Below are 13982 nucleotides of genomic sequence, written 5' to 3'. Positions count from 1 at the left end.
TTAGTTGCTAAGTCGTATCCAACTCTTATGCAACCCCAGGGACTGTAGCCTGTGAGGTTCCTCTATCCATGGGATTTCCCAGGCAAGAATACTGGAGTGGGTTGCCATTTCATTCTTCAGGGAATCTTTCCCAACTCAGGGATCAAACTCAAGTCTCTTGCTTTGCATGTGGATCCTTTACCACTGAGCCATTAGGGAAGCCCATGGCACAGGAAAGGTGTTCCCTAAATTTCTGTTGAACACGTGTTCTTCACACAACTCTGTCTGTGGGTTCAGTGCCATCGGTAAGAAAAGGTTACCCATTCCTAATACTATGCTTACTTAAGGTATACGTGCACTTTTTCTACTTCCATAGGGTATGTTATCTTCCATCTGTCCTTATTCTGGTTGGGTGTAAACAGTAACTGAATTCATTTTAAAAAATCACCAAATTCTAATCAATCAATTGGCCAAAAAGTCCATTAAGGTTTGTCCGTTAAGGTTTTTCCGTATTGGCCAACCCAACAGTGCAGACTCAAGGTTACCAATAGTCTAAATCTCTAAGATCTAATTTTATACTCTCAGTTACTCATTTCAAACACTTACACAATCACCCTATATTTGAGAAAATCCTGGTGAACAAAAAAATTATTTCAAACAGAGCAAGAGGAAGCACTGAACCAAAGAAATCTATGAGTCTCTGGGTCACATGTCCAAAGTATGGTAGCATTCTCTACTGCTGTTGTCGAACAGAAATATTAGGTTGGTATCTGTCTGTGCTGTTTTACTTCTCTTTATGAATCACATTCATTCTCCATCTTAATCTGTCACCTCATTAAAGCATGTACACAACTAAAATTTTCTAGTTCATAGATGTTGATGAAAAGGTTTCTGAAGTAAAATAATTATTCTAAAATTCAGAATAATTTTCCCTCTGGAATCTAGAGCCTGTCGAGCTGTCAGCTGTGCAATGAGGCTTGTCAGCAGCAAAGCTGAAATACTCTGCAAAATCCAAGTGGCTAATTACATGTTGCGTTATTTTGCCCAATTGAGAGTCTCCAACACATCCCCCAAAGAGAGGATAATGAAATAAAAACAGTATTATCCATGCTGTGCCAAGGGCTAAAATTAAAACAAGTACTTTTGATGTTGAATAAATTAAACAGAGGGTACTGTTGTGTTTCTTAATTAATCTCCCTTGAAGTGTTTGGTATTATAGTTCTCAAATCTCAGGGGAAAGATTGTCCTACCTGTTGCTCAGGAGGGAACCCAGTAACATCAAGCTGTCTTCCATGTTGGCAATGATTTCTGACGTACTGTCTCCTCTCAGGAGGAGCTCTCCACGGGTTTTAAAGCTGCCAAATGTGAATGTTTTGTTGTCCCATTCGTTAATCACTTGCTTCAGCTTTTGTTCAATGTCCCTCTCTTTCACGGCACTGATACAGATGTCCTATTAAAAATGAAAGCTCTCATTTAATCACACCAAAGTCACACATCCTTCTTGAATAGTCAATTCAGCAAAGATCCTGTCTTCACTCCTTTTTTTATATGTATCTATAAATACTTATATATTTCCAGATCCAGACTATAGTATGTCCTCTCCCACATGATGTAGCAGTTCGGATGCCTGATTTTCACCCAAGCGGGCCAGGTTCGACTCCCAGTGTGGAAAGGAAGATCTCTGGGGGCTTCCAGGTGGTGCTAGTGGTTAAGAATGCGCTTACCAGTGCAGGAGACATAAGAGATGGGGGTTCAGTCCCTGGGTAAGAAAGATGCTCTGGAGGAGAAAATAGTATCCCTCTCCAGCATTCTTGCCAGGGAAATCCCAACGACAGAGGAGCCTGGTGGGCAACAGTCCATGAGGTCGCAAAGAGTCGGACATGACTGAGCGACTAAGCACAGCACATAACAGTGTCTACAGAGATATATAGATAAAGATTTACCCTAATTTGTAAAATTTTCCACCAAACTACTCCAGAATAAAGATGACAGAAACGATGTGCAGAAGTGAAGTACCATTCAGCCATGAGGAAAAAGGAAATCCTGCCATGTGTGACAGCATGGATGGGCCTTGAGGGCATTGGGTTAAATGAGAGAGAAAAACTGAAATACTGTAGGGTAGTCCTTGTATGTGGACTCTTAAAAAAAAAGAAAGAAGGAAAAAACCCTGAAAGAAAAGAAAGTGAAATGGTAGTTACCAGGGGCTGAAGGTATGGGAATGGTAAAGATGTTCTATCTATTTGCAAATAGTAGATAAAGAAGTCCTAGAGATCTAATCCACAGTTCAGTGATTACAGACAACAAAACTGTATTCTGAACATCAAATTTCCTAAAAGACTAGATCTAAATTGTTCCCACCAGTAGAAGAAATGATAATTGAGGTGTTAGCTAACACACTGAAGGTTATATTGCAAGATAAATGTATCAAATCATTATTCTTAAATTTACACAATGTCAAATGTCAATTATATCTCAATAAAAATTGGGATTAAAAAGGAATGCAATAACATTTTAATTTTACAGCTTTAATAAAAGACTCAAAATTTAACATGTCTCTCCTGAAACTACCACAACATTGTTAATCGACTAAATCTCAATACAAAATAAAAACTTTAAAGTTTGGGGAAAACAATTTAATGTGTCTCTGATTTAACTCTGAAGTCGAATCAATGCAGTACGAGACGAAGGAATCAACAGAAACCTGCCATCTTCCTAGTTCTTGGGTCACTGTCCCCATCTTCTCTGCAGCCTTGTCTTCTCCTGGACCGTTAATCAAACTCCTCCTTGCCGACTGCCCGACTCACACTGCACTCCCTGTCGGGATGAGTTCTTCCACCACCATGCAGCCAGCAACCGTCTGTATCTCCAGGAAAATCCCACATCCATTTGCCTACTGGGCTCCTCTGCTTGGATGTATCATGGGAACCCAAAACGCAATCTGTGAATATCGAACTGATGCCCAAACCAAGCTCACGGTCTTTGCACCTTATCATTCCACCTGATTCCCTTTCAGTTTTCCCCGTCTCAGTCATAAGCACCATCATTCACCTAGATCTCTCAGCAAGAAATCTAGGGTTCATCCCTAGCCCCTCCTGTTTCCTTATCACGTTCCCTCCATCATCAAATTCTACCCAGTTTTATCTCCTAATGACCTCTTCAATCTTTTCTCCTCTACTCCAGCTTCTTTCCCTGCCCTCCCAGCTGATGCATTATCTCTTGCTTGGGATATTCATATAAGCTCCCAGTAAGTTTTCCTAGGATTGCCCCTTGACATCTTCCAATCCTTTCTCCTCACAGCTACCAGAGTGATCTTTACAAATTGCAAATTTAACCACACCATCCCCTAATCAAAATATATCTCCCAGAGGGCTCGCGATTGCTCCCAAGATTGAAATTAATGGCAAGTTCTAGCCCCTCTCCACCTCCCATCTTCAGCTGTCTCTCTGCCCCCACCTTCACACCTCAGCCACCCCAGCCTTTCAGTCCCCTATACCTACACCTCAGCCCCTTCACACCTGCTGTTCCACCTGCCCAACACTGCCTTCTCTGCATTTTCCAAGCCCCTCACCCCCTCACCACACAAGCACACCCCCTTCACCCAAAAGTCATGCCCATGAACCCCAGTCTTCTTGATTTTCATCACTCTCCCTCCACCACCATACAGGTCCACCCCATTATTACAGGCTCTCATAGAGCAGCACACTTCATCTACTGAAGCTTGTACCTGCACCTTCATTTGAACAATTATTTAATGATACAAATTTTTAATGGTCTATGAAGGCAGAAATGCATCCTTCTGTCCCCAGTACTTAACACAATGTATCACATAAACATTTCTTGAAGAAGTAAAAGCTGACTCACAGGAAAAGAGTTTTGATTGTCCTAGCCTGATTCCCTTCTCCAACAGTCCATAAGGTAGGAAAATTATCTAATAAATCCCCTGGGACCTTCCAGTCTCCCATGACATCGTATCCTCTGTCATCATACCTCTATTTCCTCCTTGTATTTCAGAAGAGGTGCTTCCATGATATTTCTTAACTTGAAAGTTTCATTCCCCACATCCAGACTGTGCCCAGTGACAGCCATTATCCTTTCCCAGTGCCGTTCCATCATGGCCTTACTGGCCATGTGCTCCAGCAGTGGGCAACACTCACTAAAGTCATCAATGGTCTTCTTCAGATCCAAAAAGGCCTGCCAGTCCTTCAAGGCTCGAGGCAGCTTCCGACACCTGCGAAGTAAAGCCATCATGAAAAGTCAGTTGAATATAAGCCTGGCATTTCTATCAAAAACCGTCACCCAGAACAGCCACCATATTTTTAAATCTCATGACTCAGAGGATAACTGTAGGATTTACATTACAGAAAACCACTCCTCCCAATCAAGACTAATAGTTTCAATTCCTTCATAAAAATTAGGTAAGAGGCATTCTTTTAAAGAAAGTGCTTCTCAGTTCAATGTAATTCTCCAGACACATATTGAGACCCTACAAAGTACAAAGCACAGCAGAATATACCAGCTTATCAACTGAAAATTACAACCAATAACCCTCCATTTTCTTTAGGCTCAATACTTAAAGGCTGTAGAAAAATCAAAGGGCTCTTGCTTTTATTCCAAATAAATCATCTAACATAAACTTCAAATGTTTGGTAAGTGTAATACAAATAGCAATCAGCTCTAAGCTGCAGAAAGGCCCCTGGAAAGATTCATCTGGGTTTAAAGGATGCACTTGTCTCACCAGGTACACACAGGGGTAATTAATAAATAGTATTTGACAAGGGTGATGTCAACAGACAACAGCAATGAAGCACAATGTGCTCTTGAAACATCTGGGTGAAAAGAGAACCTGACAAAGAAGAAAGCATTTGAGGTTCAATAGCTCTGGGCACGCTAAACATTAATTTCTCACCTGTTCTGGAACTCTAAAAGTTCACCGTTGATTTTTTCAATATTTACTTCTGACCACAGGATATCGTGATAGCTATTCACAGTGTCTATGACACTGTTGTACAGAGTGTATATTTTCTGAAGAAGATTTAGTTGCTTCTTGATTTCGAGAAGCTTAGGATACTGCGTGACCGGCAGACCAAAAAGCTCCTCTCCCCCAGTATAGGTGATGTATTTCCGATAGATATTATCAAATTGATTCTAATAAAGATACAAGTGAAAACTCATCAAAATGGTTTACATGTGAATAAACATGCAAATGAAAAAAACACTGACCAATAAGCAAGCATGCATGATCTCTGATTCCATGTAAATAAGAATACTGAAGGAGTACCGTTAATTACATGGGAACCAATTCTAATTATAACCATACCAAATCACAGTTTTTAAAAGGTAAGTAAGTATATACTGTATTCCACAATGAGCTTCTCTATATTAAGGGGGTGGGGAAGTATGTGTTTAAAACACATTGAGCTCTTTCAGCCACCTTGGACCCTGTGGCTGCCTGCTGGGAATAGGAGCTCTAAAACGACAAACATGTCTAGCAGGCTGTGGGGCAACACCATTTTTGCTGTCTATAAGCAGGGCCTACAGAACCAGAGGAAGCACACAGCTCTCCTGAAAACTGAAGGTGTCTATGCTCAAGATGAAACTGAATTCTATAAAGGCAAGGGATGTGCTATGTGCACAAAGCAAGGAACAACACAGTAACTCCTGGTGGAAAACCGAACAAGACCAGAGTAATCTGAGGAAAGATAATTTGAAAGTGGCTCAGTCACGTCCAACTCTTTGCAACCCCACGGACTATGCAGTCCATGGAATTTTCCAGGCCAGAATACTGAAGTGGGTAGCCTTTCCCTTCTCCAGGGGATCTTTCCAACCCAGGGGTCAAACCCAGGTCTCCTGCATTGCAGGTGAATTCTTTACCAGTGGAGCCACAAGGGAAGCCCAAGAATACTGGAGTGGGTAGCCTATCCCTTCTCCAGTGGATCTTCCCGACCCAGGAGTCAGACCAGGGTCTCCTGTATTGTAGGCGGATTCTTCACCAACTGAGCTATCATCGAGGCCCAACCATAACTTGTGCTCATGGACACAGTGGTATGGTTTGTGCCAAATTATGAAGCAACCTTCCTGCTAAGGCCACTGGATACAGAATCCACATGATGCTGTACGCTTTGAGGATTTAAACTTGCTGAAAAGTAAATAAAAGTGTGGAAATAAAATAAAACACATTGAGGTTTTGGTGGTATAGGAGGTCAAAGAAACTAAAAAGATTACCTGAAACATGATAAGTCTATCACTGGCTTCCTGGGGTTTCAGGCCACTAGCCATTGGACCATTCTGAAACAAACAGTTTAAAAAGATAAGATAAAATGAAGTATTTGCATACAAATTTCATAAGCTCAATGTATTTGAATATCAAATTTTGTTTTCATGCATGTCACATATAGGATAGGAAATGTAGCTTTTTATTTGTAAAAAAAAAAAAAAAAAGGACTCAGAAAAGTGACTCATTTGGAAATATTTTCAAGGCCAAAAAAGCCAAGTTAATTTCAGAACTTTTATATGTCAAGAAATTTTGAAAATTAAAAATACGGAGAGGGTGGGATGATTTGGGAGAATGGCATTGAAACATGTATAATATCATGTAAGAAATGAATCGCCAGTTCAGGTTCGATGCAGGATATAGGATGCTTGGGGTTGGTGCACTGGGATGACCCAGAGGGATGGTATGGGGAAGGAGGTAGGAGAGGGTTCAGGATGGGGAACACGTATACACTCATGGCGGATTCATGTTGATGTATGGCAAAACCAATACAATATTGTAAAGTAATTAGCCTCCAATTAAAATAAATAAATTTATATTTAAAAAAAATAAAAATACGTGGTATTCATCTACTAGGTGACACAGACAAAGAACGGTCAATAATTGTAAGAAGCACAGTGTCTGGTTTGAACTAAACCACTAATGCCACACAACCTACAAAGCTCACCACCCTAACACCTATGTCTAAAGTGACTTGTAGTATTAACAGTCTAATCAGGTTTTCCTACATTAGGCCACCTTAGAAAAGCTGCATGTCTGTGCTTCCTCAACCATGAAGCTGGTGCATGAATCCAGTCTCCTAACTTCATTCATTTTGGTGTGTTACTGATTAATAAATATTTTACCCTATACTTTACACATTTCCCCTCTGCAGCACATTATAATTGGTTGGAAATAAGTCTCCTTGAACAACGTATTCCCAGTTGAAGATTCTGCACCAAAACTCATATACATACAGTTAAAATATGGACTCAATCTGTTTTGTCCACTTTTGTGTCTTCAGCACCAAGGGCAACTCTGCAATATTTGCAGAATGATGAATGCTGTGAGAAGGATGATCACGATAACCATAATTGAGTAATATTTGTCAACAAAAATCTAGAATGCTACCAAACACTTTAGTAAGAGACCAATGATACAAACAGCACTTTTTAATTTCCATTTACTGTTGAAATTATCCTGGATGAAATCAAAGGGGAAAGGATTGTGAAAGGGAAATACCTTTGGTCTCATAAAAATAAAATTTCTATTTCTAGAGGGATTTCATTAAATTTGACATGTAAGCTTTAATCAACATTTTGTATGCTGTATTCACTCTTCCCCAAAAATACAGTCGTACCACATCATAGTCCTGATAGAACTGGTGACAGTCTTGGAGGAAAACCTCCATGGTACCAATAAGCTCTTTCCTGAAACCGGGTTGTAGTGAGACTAGTTCATTCTGAACTTCACTGGCACGTGCCAGAAGCTTCTCCCAAGAGTAACGCAGGGCATCCACTTTGTCCATCTCTTCCTTTGCTATCAGAAGCCCATATTTGTTAAGCAGAGTATAGGATTCCTACAAAAAGAAGAAAAATTTGATTTCTGCCAGTCAGATGCATAAATCTACACACAGTCATCTTTTTAGGGCATCAGAATGAAAAAAAAAAAAAAAGTCAGCAAGACAGTGCAACTGTCCAGAGTTCTAGTTTCTCTACTTGCAAACTTGGGAAAGCTTAAGCGAGCAACGGAGCCACTGAGCTTCAGTTCCCTCATCTGTAAAACAGGAAAATTTCCTGGATGTGTCACAGGATTTTCATGAATATGGAAAAGATACCATTTTAAAAGCATTTTGAAAACTATAAATCATTATACAAACAAGTGATATTTTTACTTAGGCCCCTAAATTGTATTTGAAGACTATAAAATTAAGTAGATGCAAAATGTAAAACAATTTAACTGCTAATTTTAGAATAACAAAATGAATCAGTTCTAACTCTACTGTATTTCACTTTGTTGATAAAAGGTTCCAACAGTAGAACATAGGAGGCCATGCTTGAATCACACCCTGAGCCAAGCCATTGCCCTAAGGATGAAAAAACCTGGACTATTCTTTTGTCTAGAAGATTAAAATGAGGCAAAGTTTGGTTTTCATGAGAAAAAAATTTTCCTAAATATCCCTAGCCTCTTCTCCCATCATTACTCTTCCTCTTAGACAGAGAATGAACACCTGATTGTTGATCTGAGGAAAAGATTATTGATTTGAGTGTGTATAGCACAGGGTCTTTCTCCCTCCCTCTTTCTCCTTCAAGGCATGCCTCCAGTCTACACTGCAGTACCAATCAAATTGAACAAAGTAACACAGACAGGCAGCTTTCCAGTATTTCTCTGATGGATGAGAAAGTACAATTCTGGGACTTCATGTCCACAAGCCCACTGCATGTATGTATAGGACCTAACAGAAGCAGGAGATATTAAGAAGAGATGGCAAGAATACAAAGAAGAGCTGTATAAAATAGATCTTCATGAACCAGATAATCATGATGGTGTGATCACTCACCTAGAGCCAGACATCCTGGAATGTGAAGTCAAGTGGGCCTTAGGAAGCATTACTACGAAAAAAGCTAGTGGAGGTGATGGAATTCCAGTTGAGCTATTTCAAATCCTAAAAGATGATGCTGTGAAAGTGCTGCACTCAATATGTCAACAAATTTGGAAAACTCAGCACTGGCCACAGGACTGGAAAACATCAGTTTTCATTTCAACCCCAAAGAAAGGCAACGTCAAAGAATGCTCAAACTACCGCATGATTGCACTCATCTCACACGCTAGTAAAGTAATGCTCAAAATTCTCCAAGCCAGGCTTCAGCAATACATGAACCATGAACTTCCAGATGTTCAAGGTGATTTAGAAAATCAAGAACCAGAGATCCAATTGCCAACATCTGCTGGGTCATCAAAAAAGCAAGAGAGTTCCAGAAAAACATCTATTTCTGCTTCATTGACTATGCCAAAGCCTTTGACTGTGTGGATCACAATAAACTGTGGAAAATTCTAAAAGAGATGGGAATACCAGACCACCTGACCTGCTTCTTGAGAAACCTATATGCAGGTCAGGAAGCAACAGTTAGAACTGGACACGGAACAACAGACTGGTTCCAAATAGGAAAAGGAGTACGTCAAGGCTGTATATTGTCACCCTGCTTATTTAACTTATATGCAGAGTACATCATGAGAAATGCTGGGCTGGAGGAAGCACAAGTGCAATCAAGATTGCCAGGAGAAATATCAATAACCTCAGATATGCAGATGACACCACCCTTATGGTAGAAAGTGAATAAGAACTAAAGAGCCTCTTGATGAAAGTGAAAGAGAAGAGTGAAAAAGTTGGATTAAAGCTCAACATTCAGAAAACTAAGATCATGGCATCTGGTCCCATCACTTCATGGCAGATAGATGGGGAAACAGTGGCTGACTTTATTTTGGGGGGGCTCCAAAATCACTGCAGATGGTGACTGCAGCCATGAAATTAAAAGACGCTTACTCCTTGGAAGGAAAGCATATTAGACAGCATATTCAAAAGCAGAGACTTTGTCAACAAAGGTCTGTCTAGTCAAGGCTATGGCTTTTCTAGTAGTCATGTATGGACTATAAAGTGAGAGAGTTGGACTATAAAGAAAGCAGAGCACAGAAGAATTGATGCTTTTGAATGGTGGTGTTGGAGAAGACTCTTGAGAATCCCCTGGACTGCAAGAAGATCCAACCAGTCCATCCTAAAGTAGATCAGTCCTGGGTGTTCTTTGGAAGGACTGATGTTGAAGCTGAAAGTCCAATACTTTGGCCACATGATGTGAAGAGCTGATGCTTTTGAAAAGACCCTGATGCTGAGAAAAACTGAAGGCAAGAGGAGAAGGGGACAACAGAGGATGAGATGATTGGATGGCATCACCAACTCAATGGGCATGAGTTTGGGTAAACTCCGGGAGTTGGTGATGGACCGGGAAGCCTAGCATGCTGCGGTTCATGAGGTCACAGAGAGTCAGACACGACTGAGCGACTGAACTGAACTGAACTGATAGGATGGATGGGAAGATGGGGGAGGTGAGATACAGTGGGAATATAGGAGCCAAACACAAAACCAGATCTTCCAAATAACTTCTATCATTACTAAAGATTGAATCTTGATCTTGACTACTTGAAAAGGGTTTGTCTTAACTCTCAGGTCAGGAGTAAGAGTTGACAATTACTGTATCTCTTCTTCAAACCTCTTGTCCAAATTCCCCTGGTCCTATACTACATAGGGGGTCTTTGCCTTGATGTTTCAATTCCCAAGAGAAGCACAATGGAAATGTGAATTTCCTGACCCAGCACAACAGAGGCACAAACCTGAAGTCATCTCTACCATTTTCACCATAAGTTGAAATTTTCCAAAATTCGAAGTGCAGAAAATATGATAAAAGGCTATGCTCCTGACCATCAGAGTTTAAGTCCAGACATTTAAGTTACAGTATGATGAAAGGAGGCTTCCCTTGTGGCTCAGATGCTAAAGAGTCCACCTGAAAGCAGGAGACCTGGGCTGCATCCCTGGGTTGAGAAGACCCCCTGAAGGAGGATATGGCAACTCACTCTAGTATTCTTGCCTGGAGAATTCCATGGAATTCCTGGTGGGCTACAGTCCATGGAGTCACAAAGACTTGGACATGACTGAGCAACTAATACACATGATGAAAAGACAACATTTTATATCTGAAATTGTTTTAATGCTACAGTTATAAACGTCTCATACAGAAGAATATAGCAACCCATTCCTAATAAAGAATTTTCATCTAGAAAAGATATGATAAAAACAAAAGTAATATACAACATTAATAAAACTGCATGACTTCTCTGACCCCAAGTTTCCATGTGGATATGTAGGGGGTTGTAGTAAGGATGAAACAAGTTAATATGAAGTAAACTCATGAATGGACACCATCAGTGCCCCATCCAGGTCCTGTTTGCCAGCTGACATTTGCATCCTGGCTGTTGGGCATGTTGGCTGTAGGAATTGAGCTGCCTTCTTCCCTTGAAAATTGTCCTCGGCTGATAGGAGCCTCTATTTCTGCTTCATTGACTATGCCAAAGCTTTTGACTGTGTGGATCACAATAAACTGTGGAAAATTCTGAAAGAGATGGGAATACCAGACCACCTGACCTGCCTCTTGAGAAATCTGTATGCAGGTCAGGAAGCAACAGTTAGAATTGGACATGGAACAACAGACTGGTTCCAAATAGGAAAAGGAGTACGTCAAGGCTGTATATTGTCACCCTGCTTATTTAACTTCTATGCAGAGTACATTATGAGAAACGCTGGGCTGGAAGAAACACAAGCTGGAATCAAGATTGCTGGGAGAAATATCAATAACCTCGGATATGCAGATGACACCACTCTTATGGCAGAAACTGAAGAGGAACTAAAAAGCCTCTTGATGAAAGTGAGAGTGGAGAGTGAAAAAGTTGGCTTAAAGCTCAACATTCAGAAAACTAAGATCATGGTATCTGGTCCCATCATTTCATGGGAAATAGATGGGGAAACAATGGAAACATTGTCAGACTTTATTTTTTGGGGCTCCAAAATCACTGCAGATGGTGACTGCAGCCATGAAATTAAAAGACGCTACTCCTTGGAAGGAAAGTTATGTCCAACCTAGATAGCATATTCAAAAGCAGAGACATTACTTTGCCAACAAAGATCCATCTAGTCAAGGCTATGGTTTTTCCAGTAGTCATGTATGGATGTGAAAGTTGGACTGTGAAGAAGGCTGAGCACCAAAGAGTTGATGCTTTTGAACTGTGGTGTTGGAGAAGACTCTTGAGAGTCCCTTGGACTGCAAGGAGATCCAACAGTCCATCCTAAAGGAGATCAGTCCTGGGTGTTCACTGGAAGGACTGATGCTGAAGCTGAAACTCCAGTACTTTGGCCACCTCATGCGAAGAGTTGACTCATTGGAAAAGACTCTGATGCTGGGAAGGATTGGGGACAGGAGGAGAAGGGGACGACAGAGGATGAGATGGCTGGATGGCATCACTGACTCGATGGATGTGAGTCTGAGTGAACTCCGGGAGTTGGTGATAGACAGGGAGGCCTGGCATGCTGCGATTCATGGGGTCGCAAAGGGTCAAACATGACTGAGTGACTGAACTGAACTGATAGGAGCCTCCTCATGGGGAGATTATGGTCAATGATCAACTGTTTGGGGGAATAAAGACAGTCCCCCTTGCCTCAAAGTGGGGTCAACTGAGTGGTACACTTCATGCTCCAGAACAGCCTCCGGGGTCAGGCTGATAGTCTACAGCTAAGATCACACCCCCACATGGCTTCCTTCCACACCCAACCTGGTCCTTCCCCGTTTCTTTCACTCTGCTTCTCTCATGAGCATTTGCCAATAAATCACTCATGCAGAAACCCTCATCTCAGGCTCTGCTCTTAGGGACCTCAGATGCCAAGCAAAGGATGAGATCTAACCCATATGAGGCACTCTATAAGGTCAGATATCATCATTACTGGAATCATTGTTCATGGGTTTAGCATCCATTTGTAACTCCAGTCAAGACCTGGTCAATACTTCCTCTAATACATCTGGAGATATTCCTACTGACACATAAATAAGTGATTATCAGTTACCTCGACGGGTCCCACTTGAAAGTCAATGGCGATTTGCTGCTCCCTAATTTCCTTCAGTGCTGCCATGGCAATTCGAATATCATCTAAGTCTTTAATGGGGCGATTCAGTTTCTTATTGAATTCTTCAACAAGTGTAAAAATGTTTTCCATTTCACTTCTGTATTTTTGGTTACAGTGACGGCCGATGACAACCATCCAGGCCTTCGTCTCAGCAGTCAAGGTGAACTTCAGATCAGCTGTAAAACCCAAATGTCCATGTTCAGTTTGAAAACCATGAACAAGAATGAGGAGACCCAATGCAACTGTTCACCAATAGTAAATATTTTGCAGCCAAGAGCCCTTTAACACATGAAAAACCAAACTTGAAAAAAAATTAGTCTTTCCTAATTATTATATTAGGGCTTCCCTGGCTGTTCAGTCATAAAGAATCCACCTGCTAATGCAGTAGATGCGGGTTCAATCCCTTAGTCGGGATGATACCCTGGAGAAGGAAATGGCAACCCACTAGGTATTCTTGCCTGGGAAATCCAATGGACTGAGGAGCCTGGTAGGCTACGATCCATGGGGTCAAAAAAGAGTTGAACATGACTTAGCAACTAAACAATAACACATTATTGTATATTCATTGATTGTATAAAGCCTGTTTTGCAATAATTGAAAACACATTTCAAAATGCCCCAAAAAAAGTACCTAAGAAAACCGTTGGAGGTAAGCCTCAAATGTTTGCTATTGTTATTTATTAAAAACAGTACATTTTTAAAAAATAAAATAAAAAAAATAAAAACAGTACATTTTAATTCCAAATATGAGAGCTCCTCCCTTCTCTTAATTAGCCTTTATTTTCAACGTTTAGCATCAAAGTGTCCCAAAACAGTCCAGAATAAATAATTATGCTGCTGCTGCTGCTAAGTTGCTTCAGTCGTGTCCAACTCTGTGCGACCCCATAGACAGCGGCCCACTAGGCTCCTCTGTCCCTGGGATTCTCCAGGCAAGAATACTGGAGTGGGTTGCCATTTCCTTCTCCAATGCATGAAAGTGAAAAGTGAAAGTGAAGTCACTCAGTCATGCACGACTCTAAGCGACCCCATG

The 13982-nt window shown here is 40.9% G+C and overlaps 1 protein-coding gene and 1 pseudogene across 2 annotated transcripts in view; one reads left to right on the top strand and one right to left on the bottom strand.

Moving 5' to 3' along the window:
- The window catches only part of DNAH5 (dynein axonemal heavy chain 5), a 324445-nt gene that overhangs the window by 189825 nt on the left and 120638 nt on the right, over positions 1–13982 (bottom strand). For both annotated transcript variants that reach the window (XM_027520119.1, XM_027520118.1), the window contains exons 24-29: positions 12894–13129; positions 7590–7808; positions 6202–6264; positions 4886–5124; positions 3967–4207; positions 1230–1429 (exon numbers count right to left, since the gene is read on the bottom strand). In XM_027520119.1, the coding sequence (XP_027375920.1) occupies positions 1230–1429; positions 3967–4207; positions 4886–5124; positions 6202–6264; positions 7590–7808; positions 12894–13129 (1198 nt within the window). The remainder of the gene's footprint in view (positions 1–1229; positions 1430–3966; positions 4208–4885; positions 5125–6201; positions 6265–7589; positions 7809–12893; positions 13130–13982) is intronic.
- On the top strand, positions 5461–6110 carry LOC113878938 (annotated as a pseudogene).

Source organism: Bos indicus x Bos taurus, chromosome 20, assembly GCF_003369695.1.
Source record: "Bos indicus x Bos taurus breed Angus x Brahman F1 hybrid chromosome 20, Bos_hybrid_MaternalHap_v2.0, whole genome shotgun sequence".
Taxonomy (NCBI): Eukaryota; Metazoa; Chordata; class Mammalia; order Artiodactyla; family Bovidae; genus Bos; species Bos indicus x Bos taurus.
This window is presented reverse-complemented; position numbering and strand designations above follow the sequence as displayed.